Genomic DNA, 23,656 nt, shown 5'->3' with positions numbered 1-23,656 from the left:
GGTGGCACCGGTCGCACCGCCCTAAAGCAGGCCCTAGCCTCAGGTGGAGAGAAATAAAACATTCCAAATGTGAAAAATAAATAACTAATTAAAGCAAGACAGAGTGGTTGCAAGGTGGCCAGATTGATTTATTTACACCTAAACACATTAGCGCCACTTTACAGTGTTTGCCAGTAAAGTGATACTTTCGTTTTCTCCTCTCTCTTTGAACAACATTGTTTTCCCTGTGTGGGAAAGTGCACCTTGCCTGGAGGTCTGAAATACCTGCTTGATGGGTGAATTGGAAAACAAAATGTGTACAGGGACTGTGTGTTTACGAATGTGGGGGCATATCAACAACACGCGATAAGTATCGCTAAACACGTTTAGCGCGTTTGTCATTATCGCCGTCTATCGCCAGATCACAACGCCGTGTTAGCGGCGTATTAGCAACGTTTGCTAACAGGCGATGTGAAATCTGGTGATAGACAGTGAGAACGAGCATTAGCGTGCGAAATCCCACGATAAGGGAACTGCGCTAATGAAAATGTAGATAATAGGGAGATGTGGACTTAACCTTGCGATCCACCTCCCATTATACAGATAGCTAAGTCGGAAAAAAAGGAGACGTTAGATACCAGCGATAACCACGGTTAGCGTGGCTTTTATTATCGCTTCGCTTGTCCGGGGCCGGCTTGCAAATACTGCGATGTCTGGTTAGCGAGTTTTTCCCTGTTGTTTATGGGAAGCAAGGCCTACTTCGCATCTCATTAGCGATGCAGGCCGAGGCGTTAATGTAACGGCTGCTAACATGCGCTAATGCACGTTAGCGGCGCTTTGATGATAATGAGTTAAAATAATCGCCACTTTTCTGGCGCTGTGTGCTGGAAAAGCGGCGTTATGTCTCTTGTTGATATGCCCCCACATCTTTTTAAACCATACTGCCTATGTTTTGAAAGGATATAAGCAATGGGCACTGAAACGGGTCCCTTCCGGGCCCTGTAGTCATGGCTTTACCTTTTCATGCAAAAGCACTCACTAATTTCAGAATAATGAGTGTAAAAGGAAAAAGGTAACCATGTTGTTCCTGCTTACATTTCACATGCTTTACTTAATCTTGCATTCCCTATGAGTGTTTGCTTTTTCTAGGATGTTGTTAATTTTTTTAGGCAGCATATTGCTCTTGTCTAGTGCGTAATTAGAATTGAGTCACATCCAGGTGTTTATAGAGGGTCAGTGCAGTGCAAGTTTCTCTAAGTGGGGCAGTATGGTGTTCAGTGGGGGAGAGGATGTGGCGCTATGGTCAGAGCTGCTGAAGTGGAACTGGTGAACCATGTTCAGCCTTAATGACCAGGCTTCCAGACCACTCTCCTGAGGGAGTACATTCCTGTGCTACACCTTGGAAAGAGCCGCAAGATCTTAAAAGCCCTGGTGTCTTAGCACCAGCAGGTGGACCCTAGCGGTGGCAAGTGTGGTTTAACCTTGAAGGCCTGTCCACCACTATCCATGAAGTTCACCTCCAGTTTTGGGGACAGACCTATGAAGCAGCACACCATAGAGTGGCAGTGACTCTGTCACTGAGGTCACAGGACCCTTGAGCAGGGTGGCTCTAGGGCAGTGCGACCGCACCGGGCACTAACTTCAGGTGGGGGCGTCGTGATTGTAAGTATAATATGGTTTTAAAAGCACTTGCTGCCTCCTTCCTGGCCTCCAACATTTTTGGGCAACAATAAAAATGTCTTGATAACTCCAGTGATTAATGTTCTTAGTAGAGAGAGATGGTGTTTTGTCTAGTGGAAGGTTTGACTCATGAAAAGGAAGGGCAGAGGTGTAATGTGCATGCTGCTAAGAACGTGTGCCATGCAGATCACTAAGTGCACATAATGTGAATAGGTCAGTGGGTTACTGCTTTTGTCAGAGAGACCCTATTGTTACTTGCAGTTAATAAGTTAAAATCCTAACATAGAACAGTGAGCTATTAACTGTCATGTAAGAGCTGCATGCAAACTACAAGGTATAAATTAGAGCATTATGTTTTTTTCCCCAGTCTTCGATTATCCTAATGTTGCAAAAAAGGGTTAATTTGGGTAGAAATCAATTCTGATTATTAAAGAGAACCCCCAACCATGGTATTATGTGTTTAATTCTGAGTTTGTGTTTCTGGAGACCAATCACTATTAAACTATGCTGCCTACTAGTATGGTTGTCATGTGACTCCTACACCTTGTAGTCCTTTGTCTTATGTAACATTTCCTACACAGTGATTTACACACATATGAATGATTGTCTCTGTGTAATATGTGTGATGTAAAGTGCTCTGACACCCTACACTGGTATTAGTGGTACTGTAAATTTTCTGATACTTTATTATTTTGAAATATTTACACATGCTAACAGTCTCTGCAAAGATTTTTCCTTATTAGTACTAGTGGAACATACAACTGCAGCAATGAGAAAGGTGACCAGTCAACCTTTGCAAAGGGCCCTGCACTTCACAGCATATTTTAGTAACTTTTGATGTGTTTGAGCTATAAACAATTTATTAGTTAAAATCGTCAGATTATGCAGCAGATGATGTATTATGTGGCAAATATGACAAAGCCATAGTAATGTGGAAAACATTTGCAAACTAGGATATTTTGCCATTCATGTTTGAACTGCTCTTGTGGAAAAAGGGAGGAGAAGTGCTGATGACAGAAACTCCATGGCTGGGAGACAAATGTCTTGCGATACCATTTTGAGGATATTTTGGACATTCTGTGATTGGAAACGTATCCCACTTTGTGAATGTATTTTAATGTCAATAACACATATTTAACCTTAAATAAACGTGTATCTATTGTTTAAATTAAATAATGTAATAAGCTGCAATCGGTTACTGAAATGGGAAACGAATACTAAAAATTGGGATATTTTGCTCTTTCTGCAACACCTCTCACACCACCCACTGACCCAATCCATTGGTTATTCCCGCCCTCTGATTCTCCTCCCACAGTTCCCCTACTGTTTTTTCCGCCACTTCAACCACTGCTTGGCACTAAAATGCATTAGAGACAACTGTGGGCTTTAACCACTGGGTCTCTTAGAGAATGACACCTCAGGTCCATACACGGGGGCTAAACACAGCACGTTTCTGGGTTCTCCGCACAACCTGTTTGCTATTTGACGCCAGACTTCTGCAGCTTGTGTTGAGAAAATTAAACATCCCCGTGTGTTAGTATAAAACATAGCTGCCAAGTGTTATTGGCACCATGTTGTGTCCATTCGTAGCTTTTATCCAACAACACTTTGCATGCTGTAATGTTTAACCCAGTACTTAGATGGTCACAGCACAACTCCCAGAATGCAAGGCGCTGTTGGCTTAAAATCCAGGCCTGGCTGGTGGTGTCACACGTGACGATAGAGCCATTAGGAGGCAATGGTGAATCTGTAATTTAGCAGGCGTGTCTATACTCTTAGTAAATTGTAAATACCGCCAGTGTTGACACACTGAGGTCTGAGGCCTCTGTTTGTTATGAAGTAAGGCCCAGTCTGGTGGTTCAGGTCAGTCCTTGTGAGGGAAGCTGCTGGACTTGTTTTTACCATGCACTTTGAAAGTATTTTCACCTTGATGCAAGAAGAAAGTTGGATTGTTTTACAAAACATGCTTGATTTTTGTATATTGCTGGACTGGTGATTGCTTTATTTTGCACTTTGAAAGTATTTGCACTTTTTCCTTTTGCTTTACCAACTACAGTTTGTATAGATAGTCATTAGGTACTTGCTGATATGGTTTGTTTTTATTCTACATGCAGTGTTATTTATGATGTTGCTTGCACTTGTCTGTAATACGTGTACCTTAAATCTTGTATTTAGCATTGTTTACACTACAGAAATGATAAATTAAAACAGACAAACATCTGCATCAATGTTCTGAAGCATCCAAACAGTTTTCTTCCTCTGCCGTGTTTGCCTGCCTGTTTTTCAGTGCTTACTAATAAAGACATTATGATTGAAATTGCTTCCTCAGTTCACGTTATTATCATGCACAACCCTTGACAGTCGCTAGTGTGTGGCATGCAGATAATTCACCAGTCTATTTCTTTTGACTTTCGCGGGATACTGAGTTATAGCTTGTGTACTTCTCATGTATATTGTTAGTCGAGTTTTTATGGAATCGCAGGTTTGTGTTGGTCTTTCAAAGTTTCAAGGTATTGTCAATTCTATTTCAGACCCTTCATAGTTGTTCTTTGTTCTTCAGCCATAGGCAGTTCCTGAGACAATAGGATCACTCCTTGGCATTGTTCAGATTGCTGCCTCAGTTAGATAATCAGCTTTTGACAGTATTGTTACAAATGGCATAGCTTGTATGTTAAGAGTGTTTCCCACTTTCTCATTAGAACATAGAGAAAGACAATATAGAGGCATTTCATTTAAATGTTGGAGGTTTCAAAACAAAATATGCTAGATTTCTGGGTGGTAGGGCAAAGTGGTAGATGGCGGGCCGCGCCGCCGGGGGATGGGGGCCCCCCTCCATGTGCTTTGCAGGGGGGCCCCCTCAAGTTTCGTTACACAACTGGATCCAATTCATTCTTTTTCTTTGCAAAGGTGAAAAATTGGGTATTCAAATAATATTTAATTCTAACAAAGCTTATGTTGATGCTTTTAGTCTTGAAAAAGGCCTAGTCTTACAGGCATCACATGGGGTGAAATATATTAGCTAACAAAATGAAAAACTTCTAAGAATCATTAGAAAATAATAACCTGCAAAGATGTTATTTGTGGAGAATTATGCCGAATAAATAAATAAAGGACATTAAAACACACATAAGTGGTCTGGATTTTATTAGGCTATACAGGACACTTTACTTTAAGGTGGAACAGAAATCAGAGATACACGATTGCTTAATACAAAAGAAAGGGACAACAGGAAACTCGATCCTCAACAGCACAAGTTATACAAGACGAGCTTAGATGCCCAAAGGCTCTGCTGAATGTCCAATAACGTTAGCAGACCACCTATGTCACCAGCCTCACAGAACTGCTTTATTCCACCTCATCACCTGTCACCCACACACCCTCACGCCCCAAGCGCAAGATCAGTTTGGAGGCTGCAAAGTGTTCACATGGCGTACTAGACCAGCAGGGCAGGACTGGGAACACAAACCAGCTCTGGCAATTTCGCTTGACCGGCCTCCTTGGGGGGTGCTAGTGAGAAGCAGCACTTCTGCCGCTTTAGCACTGCTGCCGCTTTTGTTACAGGGGGCGATATTGCCGCACTGCTGCAAAGCCGGCCCCAGTAACAAAACTGGCCCTCACCCTTCCGACCTACCAGGAAAACACCCGGTGCCCGGTACAGCCAGTCCGGCCCTGTCGATCAGGCTTGCCCATTGTCCTTCTATGCATGAGAATGTGTCGGCCAGGCTGTGCGTAATACACACCTTTCTAGGTGTAAGGCAGCTTTAGTTTCTATAAGGTGTTTCTGGCAGGTAGGTTTACAGACCAGGCACTGAGGGAAAAAAATACCGTCTCACAGATGTGCTTCAGATACCAGCCCATCGCCCAGTGCCCAAATTCCCGACCTCCCAATCTGACCCTGCCTTACACAGGTGATAAATAAGTTACAGGCAGAGACATGACAACGAGGATTTTGAGATGGAAGAGGCACGCATGGAAAGAGTGAGGAGGTATGAGGACCAAGGCTAGAGGGAATACAGCATCTTGTTTTCCTCCTCACCTTTGGGTTTCTTCTTCCTGCGAATGGACGCTTGAACAATGTCGGAACCAAACTTCTTCCCACGATGTCGCTTGGCGCGGACTTCACAAAACCAGTCCCCGGTCAGAAACTTCAGCTGGGTGGGATCGGAAACCGTCTGACGCAGCTTCCTGTGGGGAGGCGAGACACAGAAAACATTGATATCAACAATTTAACACAGCAGCAGCTCTTACAAATCGCACATCCAACACTTATATTTAGTCATACATTTGGTGTTCACTCTATAAAGCACCTGCTGATATTGAGTCTTCTGCATAGCAGACAAACATATAAACATAGCGGTGCACCCCAAACAAATAATAAAGCACTAATTCTAAAGAAGTTGTCCGAAATTCCTGTTTCTTCTCTATTCAACTCAACACTCTTTTCTTTTTCATAAAAATAATAACATCCATAGATAGCTGTGCCTGTAATAATTTTTATGAAAAAGAAAACATTGGTATGTTTTGCATCCTCGTGCCCTTAAATCTACATTTCTGGCCTAGTTACTTCAAAGTCACATGACTGAGTCTCTTACATTGTTATAGTTTTTGCAAAGCAGTAGAGTGAGGTTTGTGGTTTTATATTGTGTGGTGAGTTTAAAAAAATTTTTTGTTTATACAGGTATTTTCATTAGGTTTACAAATAACTTCTTGGCTATTTTGTTTGTACTGTTCCATTTACCCTGTTTTAACATTAACAGTCAGGGAAAAAGCTAGATACATTTTTCTCACGGAACTGTCCTCGCCCAACAAGGAATGGCTTTTAGAATATGTTGGTTAACTTTGAAAATGTCCAAGTGTAATCTTTTAAACACTTGGGCCTGCAAGAGAACTAAATCAACAAATGCTAATCTCACACTTGTTGTTTACATGCAGGTATAGCTGAAGATTTTTGCGGTTAGTGGGTCAAAAACTTTGTGGGGTTCCAAATGTCACAAGCACCTGTGTTTTAGGATAACAAACAAGTGTCCTCAAGGTAACAGAAAACAAACCAGCTTCACCATCTGGTGTCATCTACTGGTTTAGCCATTAGCGGTCTCATCATTCAGGATTGTTTTAAAATCTATAAAAAGATTTTGCTGCATGAGCACGGGCCCTGAAAAAGCAGGAAGCGTGGAATAATGCTCCCTCTGCCACTGCCACCCCTCCCCCATGTATGTTACGGCCCTTGTTACAATGCTCCATAGTCGAAGAATTTTGGGAAGAGATTTTCCAGAGGATTTCAATTATTTTGGAACAAGATCCAATTATGGCTCCTTCATAAAAAACTAATTTGAAAGACAAGTGTTAGCGGGTAATACCGTTTTCATGTAGGGCCCTTCTTCTGTAGAGTTTTTTCCCCAATAATGCCGAAAATAATAGGTTCACTAACATTTAGACTATGTTTTTCGCTGCTTAAACGTTAATATATGCCTATGTTTACGGTGCCAGGGGTGATCCTGTAACCATAACAATGGGTTGGATGATTACAACAGGTGTGCAAAAACTGCAAAAACCTAGCGACTTTCCCCAGGAAGAGCCTAGTGAAATCGGAGAGGGGCAAAAGATACAAATAAATCAGATAAAAAGGAAAAGACCTGTGGTATTGCTATGTTACCCCCCATTCTGACCTACAGAATCGAATATTCCACCAAGGGACAAAGCAGACCCTGAGTATCCGTATACAATCTTCTGGCATTACCACCAGTCCTGTAATGAGGGCCAAAGTCTGAACTTTGAATGTGGTTATTTTTTTTACTAATTAATTATGTTTTGCATTGTCGTGAAGCACATCATTTCCTCAACTGTCTCCCAGATATGTTGTCTTCACGTTTTCACAGCAATTTATAAATTATATGTCCTTTAGCATGAGTAAAATATTATTTTCAATAATGCACATTGTTTTTTGACCAGTGAGCTAGCTTCTGATGATATTGTAGTCTGTGTTATGCTGGTGACCTACTGTTGTTTAATTAACCGTACATCCAAGCTTGCATTTTTAAGTCGCGTGTCTGCATTAATTGTGTGCTTTCCTTCTCAGTGTCACTATCTTAACAGAACACTGGCTCACATGTGTAAATAGCATGTATCTAGAGGGCAGGGAAAACAAACCCTAGGAATTTCCTTTGTTACAGGAGACCTACAATTAGTAAACACAATATTCGCCCGCCCAATGACATCAATCACATTTCCGGGCTATTAGGCTACAGTATGTGAAGCCCTGCACTTCGAAACCCAATTTGGACCCAAAACCAGAACGCTCCACAAAGCACTTCTTGCCATTACACTCCTCATAAAAGCCATGCAGTGCCACTTTCTCAGCTATTGGACCACCCCAGACAGTGTCAAAGAGTCTGATCCAGATTAAATAAACTATGTAATTGTGCAGAGATCGATTTAATTATTTAGGCATTTCTTTTTTCTTACAATTTATTCTAAGAACTTTATAAATGACTGTTTACAAAAGGCCTGTTGCACAAGAAATCACTTGTGTCCATGACCCATGCGCCCATGCGAGTGTATGTACCATGTGAAAACCACTGGGACAGCGGTAACTGTCTCAGGGGAGCAAAGATAAGAACACTGAACAACCTCTGGGAACTTGGAGATTCAGCAAACCCACATGAGAACCCTGAGCCCCTCCCAGAGAGGACAAGGTCTCTTTAAAACTGCAGATCAAGAACTCTGTACGTTAAATAAACCCTGACAATAAGGACAAGAACCATAGAGGCACTGAAAACGGGGACAAGAACCTTTGAGAACTTGCAGCTTAGGCCAAGACCTCGTTTATATTTTGAAGAGTCCACAAAATAGGTCAACAACTTTGGACTTTGGAGAACCTAGAAGCTTATTGCTATAGGAGCAAGAACCCTGGAGACACTGTAAACGAGGACACAATTCCCAGATATCCAACGTTAACAATAGAAAAGAAACCAGGCACTCCCAAGGAGGTACGCTCGACTAGGACAGTTGTGAGTTCAAGGCAACTCTATGAGAATAGGTGTGCCAGGACAAAGACTGAAATCAGGTCTATTGGAATTTCACATTCGGATTGTCCATTTCATAGTTTGTATGTGTGTGGTCACTTTCATGTGCTGACATCAGGCGGTTACCAAAGTCCCACACTTTTGCTCACAGACCTTGTTCTTGTGTAAACATTTCTGGAGAACCGGTTGCTCCAGCAAAAGAGAAAATATCTCTGGAGAAGCTGGAGACCCAGCAAACAAGGACAACACAAACAGGACCTGGTAAAGTTGTTAACTAGCCAATGAAGCCTGCAGAAATGGGAGAAACTAGAAATTTGGACAGATGCCTGGAAGTTGCGAGACATCGTACATAAGTACACGGTCACAAGTCCCTGCAGTTAAGGACAGAAAAAAGGAAAACGAAGATATCCAAAAAATGACAAGATGGCCAAAGTACATGAACACCTTGGAAACAAAAAACAAGCTTCTGTAATTCCAGGGGAAGTTGCAAACGAGGCCAAGAGTCCCAGAAAAACGGAAGAACCTGAAAGTAAGAGCAATAACTGAACATATTAAAGGCCCAGCAAATGAGCGAACTGAATTCAACACAGGAGCCCTGTATATAAGGCCATTGTGAATTCTTATAACCTTTTGCTACCCCATTCATTTCCTTTGTTTCTTTCAGCATAGAGGCAGGGACATCTTAAGGGTTTTGGAGGTCCCTGTTCGGAACAGTTTTGAATTTATGATCCAGTTTCAGCTCTTTCATGCCCTTTTTGGCCATGTCATTGACAGTGCACAGGCACACTCCTCCACATTCTAAATGCGTTTACATCTAATATTCAGGTATAGGAATATTTTCAATATTGTAACACAGCAGCTCACTAATATTACTGCAAATAATCTTTGTTACACTCTTCCATTTCACATTTGTGAGGTCCTGTTTTGATCTAAAAGAAACTTTGTTAATGGGTGTTGCATGAATCACAAACAAAACATTTCTCTGCAAACTGTAGTAGGCTCTCACACATAACCCACATTACAAGTAAATTAAAGGAAAAAGGTATTTAAAATAATCTGGTTAAGAATTATTCAAGGTGCCCCCGGCCTCGATGGCTTCTCCAGGGATTTTTATAAGGCCTTTTCTGATCTGCTGGCACCACAGCTGATAGAGGTGTATGCGGAGGCGCTGGAGCGTGGCTCCCTTCCGGCGACCCTCAGCAAAGCGGTAATAGTTCTGCTTCCAAAACCAAACAAGGACCCGACGTTGTGTAGCTCGTATCGGCCCCTCTCCCTTTTAAACTTTGATTACAAGATCCTGGCAAAGATAGTGGCCAACAGGCTCTCTCAATTGATGGAATTCATCATTTCGCCCGTCCAATCGGGCTTCGTCCCGCGCCGCTCTACGTCTTTAAATCTGCGGACGCTTTTCACGGTTTCGCATAGAATTAATCCGGCCACGCCTGCTGCGGCGGTCCTCCTGGATACCGAGAAGGCCTTCGACACCCTAGAATGGCCTTTCTTCCTTTCCGTCATGCAACGTATGGGCATGCCGGAGAACTTCCTTGCTACCACGCGGCTTTTGTATAGCCGCCCCACGGCCCGATTGCGTATCAATGGCACGCTGTCTTGTCCTTTCTCTCTAACGCGTGGTACGCGGCAGGGCTGTCCACTCTCACCGCTACTGTTCATTTTGGCCATGGACCCCTTGATCCGGCATTTCCAAGAGCGCCATCTCCACAGGGGTCTCCAGTTCCGGACGGGTCCCTTGCTTGCTTCCCTCTACGCAGATGACACTATACTGTATGTAAGAGAACCGCAGGTCAACCTAGCCCCCCTGATACGGGAGATCCTTCGTTTCGGCGCACACTCCGGACTGGGCATCAACTGGCACAAGTCCGTAATTTTCCCATTAACCAGCAGCACCTCCCCATGGCAGTGCGAGTTCCCGTTGGAGTGGTGCTCTGACTCGGTTCGGTACCTGGGCATACAGATCCATCTAAACACGGACGAACTCATCCGCCTCAACCATGGCCGCGCTTTGGACAGGCTGGAGGCACAGGTGGAGGGATGGTTGAGGCTCCCGCTGTCCATGTCGGCCAGAATTGCAATCATAAAAATGATAGTTCTCCCTAGATTTTTATACCTCTTCAATAATATCCCTGTCCCTCTCACCCGGGCCTTTTTCTCCATGCTGCGATCCCAGCTTATCAGGCTGGTATGGGGCGGGAAGCACCCCCGGATCGGTTGGAAGACTCTCACGCTCCCCCATGACAGGGGCGGCCTCGGAGTACCGGATCTGTATTTATACTATCTGGTTGCTCAGTGTGCGCCCGCCTATGCCTGGTACCACCCTGATGCGCGTATTCCGTTCCTTCGTCCCGAAGCGGATTTCGTTCTCCCGGGCCGTTTGGCGGCTGTGTTGCCCAAGGGGGTTGCCCGGGACCCAGTAGATATTCAAACGGTGTCCACCACCAGCTGGGCGTGGCATCGCCTTACTCGCTATCTAGCCCAGCCTCTCCTCTACTCCTCTTCTCTTCCACTTCCCAACCCCGGGTTGCTGTCTGGCACGGGGGAGGCACTGGTGCAGCATACTTTGACTAAGTTTCATCTCACTAAGATCGGAGACCTCTACCCTGGGGGCCACATATTTTCTGTCTCGGAGGAGGAGCGCTTCAGTGAGGCCACGTTCATGGACAAATTTGTCCTGCACCGGCTTTATTGTGCGGCTCGTTCGGACATTGCAGGATTCCCTCTCGAGCCTGCATCCTTCGAGCCCCTAACTCTCCTCATTGACAAAGACACTGGTGCCCATATGGTTTCTAAGCTTTATAAGGCATGTGCAGCACTGGTTCCATGTGAGGATGGCCGATTGAGAGCGGCTTGGGAGGCAGACTTGGGTAGGCCGATTACAGATGAACAATGGACCGCTTGTTGCAAAGTCACTAACGCGATATCACTCAATAGTCGACATAAGCTCCTCCATTATAAATTTCTTCGCCGCTGCTACATGACCCCTGATAGGCTCCACGCCATTGACCCCGCGCGCCCACACACATGCTGGAAATGCGCTGCACCACATGCTGACTTTGCACACCTGTCCTGGACATGCCCCAGACTGCAATCATACTGGACGCAGATACATGAGATCCTTGGCGTTATGTTGGGGCTCACGCTGGTTCCCACTCCGGAGGTAGCTTTATTGGGCTACACAGTAAATTTCCCTAAGAATGTTCGCAGGCTTGCCTCCCTGGGCCTGCTACTCGCCAAGCGGGAGGTGGCAAAACATTGGGGCGGTAGAACGGCCCCCACGGCCGGGACGTGGCTCACGTCTATGGCTTATTGCAGCACAAATAGCGAGATCTACGCCAGTCTCCTCCCTGCAGTGGCGCGTCCCAAAGATATCTGGGGCCCCTACAAGACCTATATCGCTACCCTCCCGAGCTCTTCCCCACCGCGATCCAGTTCCGGAATAGTGCCTACGGGAGTAGGGTAGTTCTGGTCTTCCTCCCTGTTGGGTGTTGGGGGGCTGTATTCTCTCGGTGTGGGCTGAATTGGGGGATGTGGGCCGGAGATGGGGGTGACCGCTGAACATGCTTGGTGGGTCCTGACTGCGTCCTTTTCCTTTAATGGGCACAGGCGGATGAGAATGGTGGGCTCTTGATTGGGGTCTTTCTATGGTCCGATGCCTTGATAATGTGCTGCTTTTTGTATACGAGGGGGGAGTGTAATGTTGTATCTCCGTACTTGCTATTAACTGTCTGCACAGCCGATATTTTCATATTGTTATGTTTTTCAAAACTAAATAAAGCTAAAAAAAAAAAAAAAGAATTATTCAAGGTCATCAGGGCAAGACTCTGAAGAACAGAAGTGGCTCTATCAGGGGCCCCCTTGAAAAAATGGGGCCCTGGGCCAGAACCCACTTTGTCCATGCCTTAAAAGGTCTCTGCATAGAGGTCTTCTTTCGTCACTTCAACAGGCTTTTCACTTTGGCTTCCTTGAATGATGTTAAAATATTCTCCATTGACACTCACTATTTGACAAACCTTTCTCATACATATTTATTTGGGGGTACCTTGAAAACGTGACTGGATTTTATTATTCAATGGGTCAACCAGACCAGGTAATATTACTCTAGCAGCAAGAGGCTGTGTACCGGATTAATTTGACAATTTTTACTTTAACTTGTCTTAGTCCGATCTAACACCCACATTCACATAGCATTGTATCAATTCCTCATAATGGGCAAAGATTCCTCAAAACATACCAGTCACCCAGAGCCAAGCAACAGACAACTGTACACCACCCCAAAATGGCAAAAAGGCAATGCTTTTCTGCGCACACACACAGTAAATAAATGTAGAGCTCGACGTAGATCCATAACACTATGAAACCGCCTACTGCCCATAACAATTTATTTCTTACCAATTCACTAATCTATCCAGTGTAACACACCTCTAAGCAATACAAAACACAACCAAATACATTGTCAAACAAATCTACAAAGAGCACCCCGAGTCTGAAAGCAGTATGTGACTGTACAAATGGCTCTAGAAGTACAAAGAACTTAAAATAAATTAATGACAATAATAGTTGCTCTTTGCTTTAACGATGCACTGAGGAAAGGTCTCCCTCTTATTGATGACATCTGTGGTTTACCCGTGGGATCTTAAATGTTGATTGCTGTTAAGAAATCGGTTCTGCCTGGATCTTTTGCTTTTTGACCAGCTGAATTTTGACCTTTCTAATGTGGGTGAGCCTCCCACCCGGTGATTTACCCACAGTACATTCATGGTAAGTGGACTGAACGTGTTAACTGCCAGTGTCTGCATTTTAAGATAAGGCCACTGAGATGCAGCAAGGGCAAGAGGTACTTGGCGGGTTACACGTGGGCACACAGGCTGCGTGTGGGCGACTTTGGTCGTATGCAGCCCGGTAACTACATACAGGTAGCCTGGCGCAGAGGGGACTGGGTATTGACCTGAGGTAGGCCTCGTAATGTTAGTGTACACTTATAAAAAAAAAGTCAGTCTGGTTTACTGTCTATCTGTAATGACACAGCATTGTACACCTATGGGGAGGGCTGCCTTAGAATGCAGCTTCCCCTTGGCCTACAGACACCACACCAGAGAGATACCTATTTTGGATGTAACCTGTATGGTATGAGAAAATCAATTCTGCAAGGTCCACAAACATATCTTATCTTATGGGTAATCCAGGTATGTCATGTCTCAGGATCAGAGCCCAGGCCTTTTGTCACCCTGCTGTGCTAAGTTAATAAAATTTCTTTCCAGCAGCAGGAACAAGGCCTTCCCACACAAAGTGAGCAGTTAAATTGTGCTTTCCTCAGCACAACAGGAGGTAGGGTGTGGGGCAGGATGCTATGCATCAATCAACCAACTGTCACACTGTGCCTGAGATGGGCCTGCCCAAGCCCACTAAAAACAAGCAATGCATAGCCAATAGGTCTCGCTTTTGGGACCTTATAAGTATTTAGTTATGCAGCACAATATCCTTGGTGCAGCAACATCAACTGAGGCATGGGAAAACACTTATAAGGTCCCAAAAGCGAGATCTATTGGCTATGCCAGTGCTTGTTTCAGTGGTAATGGGACACATGAGGAAAAAATGCCCTTTCCTAATGTTATGTGGAAATTTTCCAAATAACATTTTTTTTTGTTTTGTCGCCATCTCACACAAAGCCACTTTATGGGGACTATACCTACAAAAATGCATTACCAACAGGTTCTCTCAGTTGTTTCTTCAGGCATATGTAGCTGTGTAATACGTTTGGACACCAGCTAGGGCAAGGATTTTCAAAGATTAAGGCGAAACAAAGTTTTGCTCTTTGGATGTTTCCCTTCTATAGCAAAAGGCAAGTTTTAGGCTGTTTGTTGCATTCTTGCACCTTCTTGTAGAGGCATCTTCAGACAACTGCCTGGAGTCTATACTGTTGCACAGAATGAACATACCTAACCAGGATTCATTCTCATACACAGCTAGACTAGTAAGGATTTCATATGACATTAACCTGTAACCTGGTGTGACGCCACACATTTTTTGTTTCCGCAGACAATTTTATTTAATCTTCAGATCTTAGATTTCCATAAATCTGTAACCCTTAGACATACATCCAAAAGCCTTTGTACACAGACCATATAAAATCCTAATGTCTCTCTGTCAAAAGGACAATTTAAATAGCTTTAGCTAGTTCTGCAACACATTATAATGCAATGTAGTTTTCAATACATGCTCAAAATAATACTCCCCATGTGGCAATCCTACAAAACAAATGATTTAACTCCAAATCAAATGTCACAAGATAACACACTCCAAGTAAGACAACTCTTTAATCATGGTCCTATTAATGCTCATGTTTTTTAGCTCCTTACAACACCAACAGGTACACCAGCATTAATCCAAACAATTCCAGGATTCTCAAATGTCTGACAATTTTCGTGTCAAACATTTTCACCAATTTTTTAAGTTAATTATGCAAGCTAAATATTTATGCAAATTATTTAGAACATTGCCTACATTACTCCTACAAAATTTTGTTACCTCTTAACGTGATCAGGGCCATGTGAGTCTCAAAGTCATAACCATAAAGGCTTATTCAGAATTTATGAAGAATTACAGAAGCCAAAAAGTAGTTAGTGAAATTCATTTTAATAAGGCATCATATATTGAAAATGCAATAGGAATCAACATAAGGAAACTTCCAAAGCAAGTAACTAGCCAGAGACCAAAATTAACTCAGCAAGAGGACTAACATGGAATATGCTCAAATAGTTTATGTATCAAGTCAAAGACAGACTAGCGCAGAGTCCGCACAGGTCAGAAAGCAAGAAAAGTCGAAGGATAAACAGACATGTGGAGTCTGTCTTCATGAAAGTAAGCAAAAAGTATAAGTAGAAATCAGCAGGCATAATGACAAAGAGACTGCTCAGTTAGAAAGGCAAAATAGATTTAGTACGGGGATGATGAGGAGGAGTGGTGCCGTGCAGTGAGGAAGAAGCTGGGCGCGCGTCCTCCATTCAGCTTGTGAGCCCCACTTTGTTCGCGTTCGAAGACCCACGAGGAGAGAGTCCCGAGTGGGAGGTCAGGCCTGCCGAGCACCGACGCACAGACGAAAAACGTACCTCTCTCAGAAGGGCACGGAGCGGAGAGCAGCCACGCACAGGTGCGTGGACGATGAGACCAGGGCGGAGCTAAGGCCTACGGCTGACTAGACGAGCAACCGAAGCACGCGGAGCCACAGCCCTTGAGAAAGAGAAGCGGCGCCCAGTGAGAGACACGGTAACAAACCGGTCGGAGCAGGTGATCGAGCGCGCGCTGAGCCGCACCATCTTACCAGACCCCCATGCGAAAGACCGACAAGGGCATCAGTGAGCAGTCGAGCCTGCCACTGAAGAGGACTGAGGGTGCGCAGGGGCGGAGTCAAGGCCACAAGCCCTGAGGTAACGAGCAACGTCCAAGGCAGAGAGCGGGAAAGCGCTTCAGCCGTTGAGGGAAGAGGCAATCTCCTTGACGCCTGTGCGCCACCTACCTTGCCTCCGTTTGCTAACTCGAAAATTAACCGCGGTTCCTGGGCAGTAAACCTGGGCGGGATCTCAATATGAAGCGGTGCTGGGAGCGTAGTTGACGACTTTAAGAGATTGGCGAACTGAAGCTGTGAGACAAAAAAACAGACCTTGAGATTTAAAGCGGAAGAAGGGTCATGAGACTTTGAGACTGAGTAAGGGGTGATCCAAGATTTAGAAAAGAATAACAGACTGTGCGAGGCTGGGCTGGGCCAACCCCCTTGGTTCTATAATTATAGACTGATAAGGAATCCGTGAACAAGTGGTATGCTTTGATTTGCCAAAGTTTTTTATAACCGGTTCCTTTGGACATGTCTAGTGGTACTGTAGTACTTTAATATTAGTAACTGTTATCCCTGAAATTTAGATGATCAATAAGCTTTTTACTTTTATTCTTTCTTAAAGTTGCCTAAGAGTTTAGGATATTCAATTAGGCATTGATTTTATTTGTTTGTTTGTATCTCATTCTTTTTATATATAGGGGTATTTTTTAAACACGAAATTAATAACATGTCGAAACGTAAATTACAAAAAGGAAGGAACAATATAGTCGAGACCCCAGGCTCCACTATTGATTGCTATCTTGTTAAGGCGGTTAGCGCCATTAGTGTTGAGATAGACAAGGCGGAACGGCGTCTCTCACTAAGACTAGGTAATGCATCTTGCTTTACTAGCGTGATCGATTCACAAGTGGAGTCTAATGTAGAGTCTAACATAACTAAAGATCTACACATTGTTTCCCATTTGAACTCCCTATGCCCAGACCCTGCCCCAGATTCCCCGGACCTTAGAGAAATCCATAGTCTACCGATAGCCAATGGATCACCTCTCCCTAAAAGGAAAAGGAGCTGTAGAAGACCTCAGCAAAAACAGGGGATTGCCAATAAAGGAATAAAGGCTTTAGCCCCTAACCCTATAGTGGAGCATACATCTAGCTTGGGAACTTTGTGCGATTTACAGGTTAATAAGATCATAGCAGCCCTATCCCACACATTAGAATCACACCTCAAACCACTGCATGATAAAATAGATCAACTCAATAGCGAAGTAGCTAGACTTAATGGGGCACTTAACAAATTCGAAAATATGGCTAAAAAGAATATAATTGGGCAGCAGGAAGGACCACAAGGTACAGGAGCAACACCTGTTTCAGGGGTTGTATCAGATATCCCTAGGAGTGGAAGAACTGGAGAACTGATCAGCCCTAATTCCAGAGTATTAAACACAGTAGCTAACACAGCCCCTCCAGGACAAAGGAAGGAATTACTGGGGAATAGCTATCCCTGTGAGGCAGGTAACCAAGGTATTAGGAATACGGGGACTACACAGGTATCTACAAACCAGATAGAGAAAGACTCAGAGGTGGAAAAAAGGGTTAGATCCATTAATTTACCCCCGGATTGGTGCCCGTATGTGGCAGTATTGGTGAATATTCCCCCTCTTAGACCGAGCACAATAGAAACACATGCATCCCTTAAAAACAAAGTGGTGGATTGGTTAAACCGTAACTGTGGCTATCCTGTTAACCATGCGGATCAGATCCTTACGACAAGAAGAGTCAATTGGATCGGTCCCTTAAGGAAATCAAAGAAGGGTGACTGTGTTATTGTTAATTTAAAAAACCCATATTATGCCAGGATTACCCTGGAAAGAGGTTCCGTTCTGACTGATAATGAAGGTAGCATTTTACCTCTTCCACTTGTTTTTTTTTACAGCCATTTAAAACAATATACACCTATGGCTACAGATCTGGTATACCGTAGAGATAACTGGACACTGCCCCCTTCACTATATTTTGCCCTTCCAACCCATAACAGATTTCAACCACTCAGTAACCTAGAGGAGAACGATTGACATAGCCCTGCCCGCCATGCTAAATGAATGGCGGGTCTTAGGAGCACTAACCAACCAGGGGTTGAGGGATTAGTAGGACAAGTACCATTCAGACAGGAGCTAAACCTACAGGGGGATAAAAGTATTTTGAAAGGTAGGAATCTGAGTAAAGAGCAGGGGTAGTGTTTGGATGGTAATATGAGCGAACCCATTGAAGAAGATTTTTCTCCCCAGGTTGTGATCTCTACGACTAATGTGACCGGGGCTGTCCAGTACCCAATGACCCAGGTAGCTGAAACCATAGAGAGCCCTATAGTTTATGGATTGAGTAGTGGAATATAGCCGGATTGACTAAGAAAAGAGAGATGTTAGGATGGATGGATTTTCTTAGCAAACATGATATTATATGTCTCCAGGAAACTTGGTGTCTAGAATATGTTAATTTTGATGGGTTTGCTTCTTTTAATTTACCCGCTCTGAGTTCTACAGCCGGTAGAGCAAAGGGGGGGCTGTTAATACTTATGTCCAATAACCTGCCTATAGAAGTTCAAAAGTCTTTAAATGTTGGATGTCACTCACAGGTACTCTGGCTACACCAAAAAAATGGACGGGAAGTCCTGTTAATTAATTTTTATAATAATTTGATTTGTTTGATTGTACACGATGCAAGGTAGTTATAGAATTGGAGAACGCAATTGATAAATTGGGTAATGAAAAAGGTGTTAATTTTGATATAATTTGGGTGGGTGATTTTAATACGCAAATATGTCCTCTATCTGCGACTAAGGTCTGTGGGTTTAGGAATGACATAGGAGACGATTGTGTGCATTTCCCACATAACTCATATGAAGAAATATTAAACATACTTCTGACCAAATTTGATCTGGACATAATGCAGTGTGCAAGAGATGGCTCTGGAAATTTGATCCCAACTTTTACAGGTAGAAACGCAAACACCATTATAGATCATGTATTGGTCTCTGCAAATATTGTCTCATTCTGTACCAGCCCGTGGATAGAAGATCTATTATTAAGTGATCATAATTGTATTACTATGACATTAGCTGTATGGGGCAATAGATGCCCGGTAATACAAACTATGATTGGCAATATAGCCCCGTGTAGACCAAATGGTACTAGAATAAAATGGAAAGGGGTCAACCCGGACAAGGTAATAAAAAATATTGTCACTGAATGTTACACTGAGATCTTTGAGAATTTGGATGATAATGTTGAACCATTCTTGATTTTAACGAATTTCTGAAAAATTAATGGAATTATTAATAGCATTATGACTACAACATCTAATAAGAAATCTAAACAGAATAGAGGATGGTTTAACCATGCCTGTACTCACTCTTTGAATCAGCTCAAACAAGCACTGTCTAGCAGGAGTAGGGATTTGGTGCTTGTTAAGAATATAAGACTGGCTTATAAATTACATCTAAAAAAGAGAAAGAGAGAGCTTCAAGAGGAGGCTTGGGATAAACTAACAATGGCTGTGGATACCTCTAACAGCCAGCTATTCTGGGAAACAGTTAACTCACCCTTTCTAAAAAATGAGGTGGTCCCCGAAATGACATCTCATGTCAGCAGTGAGGCATGGGTTGTGTATTTCTCTAGCATCTTCAATCCAGGAAATGTAACCATAATGGATTCTGGGGATTCAAGTTCCTGGCCGATTTTACCTCTTAATATTACACTAGTAGAGGTAGAACAAGGAATAATAGCAGTAAGGGAGGGAAAGCCCCGGGCCCGGATGGTGTCCCAATAGATGTTTATAAAGCAATACCTGCTCTCTGGGGCCCCATATTACATAGATCTTTTAATGCCGCTGTAATTGAAGGAGCTCCTTCCACATGGGGCGAATCTATAATTATCCCCATATTTAAGAAAGGGGATAGATCTGAAGCAAAAATTTATCGGCCGATCTCTCTCCTAGATTCGTCCATCATAATTATGAGTAGGGTCCTACTTGTCAGGCTAGAAGAGTGGGTGGAGGAAAATGAGATTTTAACTCAATCCCAACATGGTTTCAGGAAAGGACGGGGGACCCTTGAACAGTGTATTAACCTGGATCTAGTAATTGGAAAATATACACGCGCCAAGCACGGGTCCCTTTTCCTATGTTTCGCTGACCTAAGCAGCGCATTTGATTTAGTGGATCATGCCATGTTATGGCCGATTTTATTAGATCTTGGTGCCCCAGAGCCTATTGTTTTCTTTTTGGCTAGGCTTTGTGAAAAATTAGTAACATCATAATCAGTACGGTATGGTCAAAGGGGCGAGTGTACTCCCAAATACAAGGTTAAATTAGGCATCCGGCAGGGCTGCGTCCTTGCTCCACTGCTTTTTACACTTTTTATTAATGAAGTGGATGCAGCACTTAAACGTGTAAAGTCTGATGCACCCCAGGCGGAAGGACAAGATGTGCCGGGCCTGCTTTATGCAGATGATGCTGTACTTTTATCGAGAACACCTATAGGCCTACAGAGGTTAATAGATAAGTTTGTTGATTTTATTAAGGGTAGAAAGTTGCAGATTAACAAGACTAAAACATATGCTATGGTCTGTGGCCCACGGCCCGTGAGAACCAAATCCTTTTTTGTAGACGGACAGAGAATACAAACAGTAGATAAGTTCTGTTATCTAGGGATAACCTTTTCTAGTAACGGTAAATGGTCACAAGAAATGATGAATGTTAGGTCTAAAATGGCAAAAGGTGTACATGGGATTTTCAGGTTTGCCGCTAAAATAGGGGACCATCGCATTAAAGATATGATGCATATTTATCAATCAAGATGTACCTCAATCACACTCTATGGTGCGGGGGTTTGGGGTCATCATTACCATGGTGATTTGCAAACAGAGGAAAATATGTTTCTTAAAAAGTTGCTCTGTTTATCCACTTCAGCGTTCTCTGATCTAATACATAGCGAAGTGGGGACTAACTATCTGACGGACCTAATTGGGCTAAGACCATTATTGATCTGGAGATCTATATGGCTGAAAGAAGAGACCGCGTTCAACAGAAAAATTATCAAAGACTGTCTCCAACTAGATAACTGTTTAAAGATCCCTTGGCTCAATTATATAGTAGAAAACTTTCAAGGATCTATTTAAAATAAACATTCTGGAAAACCCCAATGAAGTAATAGAAATGTCTAAAACTGAACTGAAACATTTCTGAGGGAGAGAAAGTTTGTACGACAAAAAATTAGTGGGCAATTAACAACTTGCCAGTTCTATTACTCATTCTCAGAGACTGAGGGTTTCCAAGCATATTTGGGCCAGGTAACTAGATCATCACATCGATTTGTCCTTACAAGAATGAGATTAGGCATCGTTCATCACTTGGTAGCATTTCCCTGTGTAAAAAAGTATTCCGTTTCCCCCTGCCCATGTGATGGACGTACTAAACAAAGTACTCTGCACTTTCTCCTTATATGTGATTTGTTTCTGAACCTCCGCATTGCTTTCCTTAAACCTTTGTTTAAAAAATATTGCACTTTAACTGCAAATGCTGCTATGAGTTTACTGTTTACAATGCGATAACCTGATATTTGTCTTTATGTTGCGACATACATTCTGAGATCAATTCATGCAAGGAAAAGTATGTTGTTTTAAAGTTGTATTAACAGTCATAATTCATCAATTTGACGACCTGTAATGGTTTTTAACAATGATTTTTAAATGTTCTTTTATGGTTGTTTAATATGAAGCGAATAAAGCTTTTTGAATCGAATCGATTTTACTCCAAATCAAATGTCACAAGATAACACACTCCAAGTAAGACAACTCTTTAGTCATGGTCCTATTAATGCTCATGTTTTTTAGCTCCTTACAACACCAACAGGTACACCGGCATTAATCCAAACAATTCCAGGATTCTCAAATGTCTGACAATTTTCATGTCAAACATTTTCACCAATTTTGTAAGTTAATTATGCAAGCTAAATATTTATGCAAATTAATTAGAACATTGCCTACATTAATCCTACAAAATTGTGTTACCTCTTAACGTGATCAGGGCCATGTGAGTCTCAAAGTCATAACCATAAAGGCTTATTCAGAATTTATGAAGAATTACAGAAGCCAAAAAGTAGTTAGTGAAATTAATTTTAATAAGGCATCATATATTGAAAATGCAATAGGAATCAACATAAGGAAACTTCCAAAGCAAGTAACTAGCCAGAGACCAAAATTAACTCAGAAAGAGGACTAACATGGAATATGCTCAAAGAGTTTATGTATCAAGTCAAAGACAGACTAGTGCAGAGTCCGCACATGTCGGAAAGCAAGAAAAGTCGAAGGATAAACAGACATGTGGAGTCTGTCTTCATGAAAGTAAGCAAAAAGTATAAGTAGAAATCAGCAGGCATAATGACATAGAGACTGCTCAGTTAGAAAGGCAAAATAGATTTAGTACGTCTTCCAAAAAGGGCACATATTATAGGTTCCAAACAGTGAAAATTACACTCTCGACATGGTGAGATCTGACATCATGAGCTGTACTGATCAAGTTACGAACACAACCAGTAGTAAAAAACGAAATTATGATGCTTTAAAAAAGACACATTAAGCAACACCTATGTTTGTGCATATTTATAATCTGGTGCAGATAGGAAATGAAGGAAATAACACATTTTTTAAACAAATTAAAGCAATAGACAGTACAGCTATATGGAGTAGACTCGGGTATAGAGCCTTGAATTGTTGCAAATACAGGACCTTTCTGCACAAGGCTTCCTTCTCAAGGAACCAAAATGAATACATTTCAGCTCCACAAATAATCAATACCATTAATTGAATTCTGTTTCGCTTATTTTCCGAAAGAGAAAGAAACTTGTGGTAGGAAGATCATTCATATAATTTTAAAAAGCCATTTCTTTCAGTCACTGTAAAACAAATGTCACTACAGGCGGACTTCAGCCTCGTCTTGTGAACTGAAGCCTAGTTACGCTAACCAAATTAAATTTAAATGGAGCATTATTTTCCGTTTTTATTAAAAATGCCCTGACAAAGACCCTTGAATTTGTTGCAAATACACGAACATTCGGCACATGGCTTACTCTAGGAACATAAAACCATACATTTTAGATCGACAAACAGTACCATGAAACAAATTCTATTTTGTTAATTCAGGAATGGACAGGTACTACAGAGAAACATCTATGTAGAAAGCTCCTTCGTATAATTTTAAATAGCACATTTCTTTCTGTCACTCTAAAATGAATGTCCGTGCATGTTAACTTCGGTCTACTTGTGTCAATTGAAGCCTGGTTATCCTAACCAAAACGCATTTAAATCAAGCATTATTTTCTTTTCTTTAAAACGCTCTGATTTCATAATTCCGGTAAAGGCATAAAAATGTAGCCAAAACTTTGCTTGACCCAGAAACTCCTTCAGATTCACTATCTTGTGCCTGAGAACCTTCTGAATCAGTTTCAGCTGAAACCGCAAGAAACTTGTAAAAGGTTACAACAAACCTACTCGGAGGTATGCAGTATTACAAATATCATTATACATTTAAACAAACATACATAAATTCCTTAATTGTTAAAAGCGCATCTAAATAAT

General features: G+C 42.5%; 1 protein-coding gene across 3 annotated transcripts in view; it reads right to left on the bottom strand.

Annotated features, from left to right (window-relative positions):
* SYTL1 (synaptotagmin like 1) overlaps nucleotides 1-23,656 on the bottom strand; it is a 329,086-nt gene that overhangs the window by 137,936 nt on the left and 167,494 nt on the right. For all 3 annotated transcript variants that reach the window (XM_085645622.1, XM_085645621.1, XM_085645623.1), the window contains exon 3: nucleotides 5,696-5,844. In XM_085645622.1, coding sequence (XP_085501748.1) covers nucleotides 5,696-5,844 — 149 coding nt within the window. The remainder of the gene's footprint in view (nucleotides 1-5,695; nucleotides 5,845-23,656) is intronic.

Source organism: Triturus cristatus, chromosome 3_1 (assembly GCF_964204655.1).
Source record: "Triturus cristatus chromosome 3_1, aTriCri1.1, whole genome shotgun sequence".
In the NCBI taxonomy this organism is placed as follows: Eukaryota; Metazoa; Chordata; class Amphibia; order Caudata; family Salamandridae; genus Triturus; species Triturus cristatus.
Note: the sequence above shows the minus strand (reverse complement) of the source record. Positions and strands in the feature narration are given on the sequence as shown.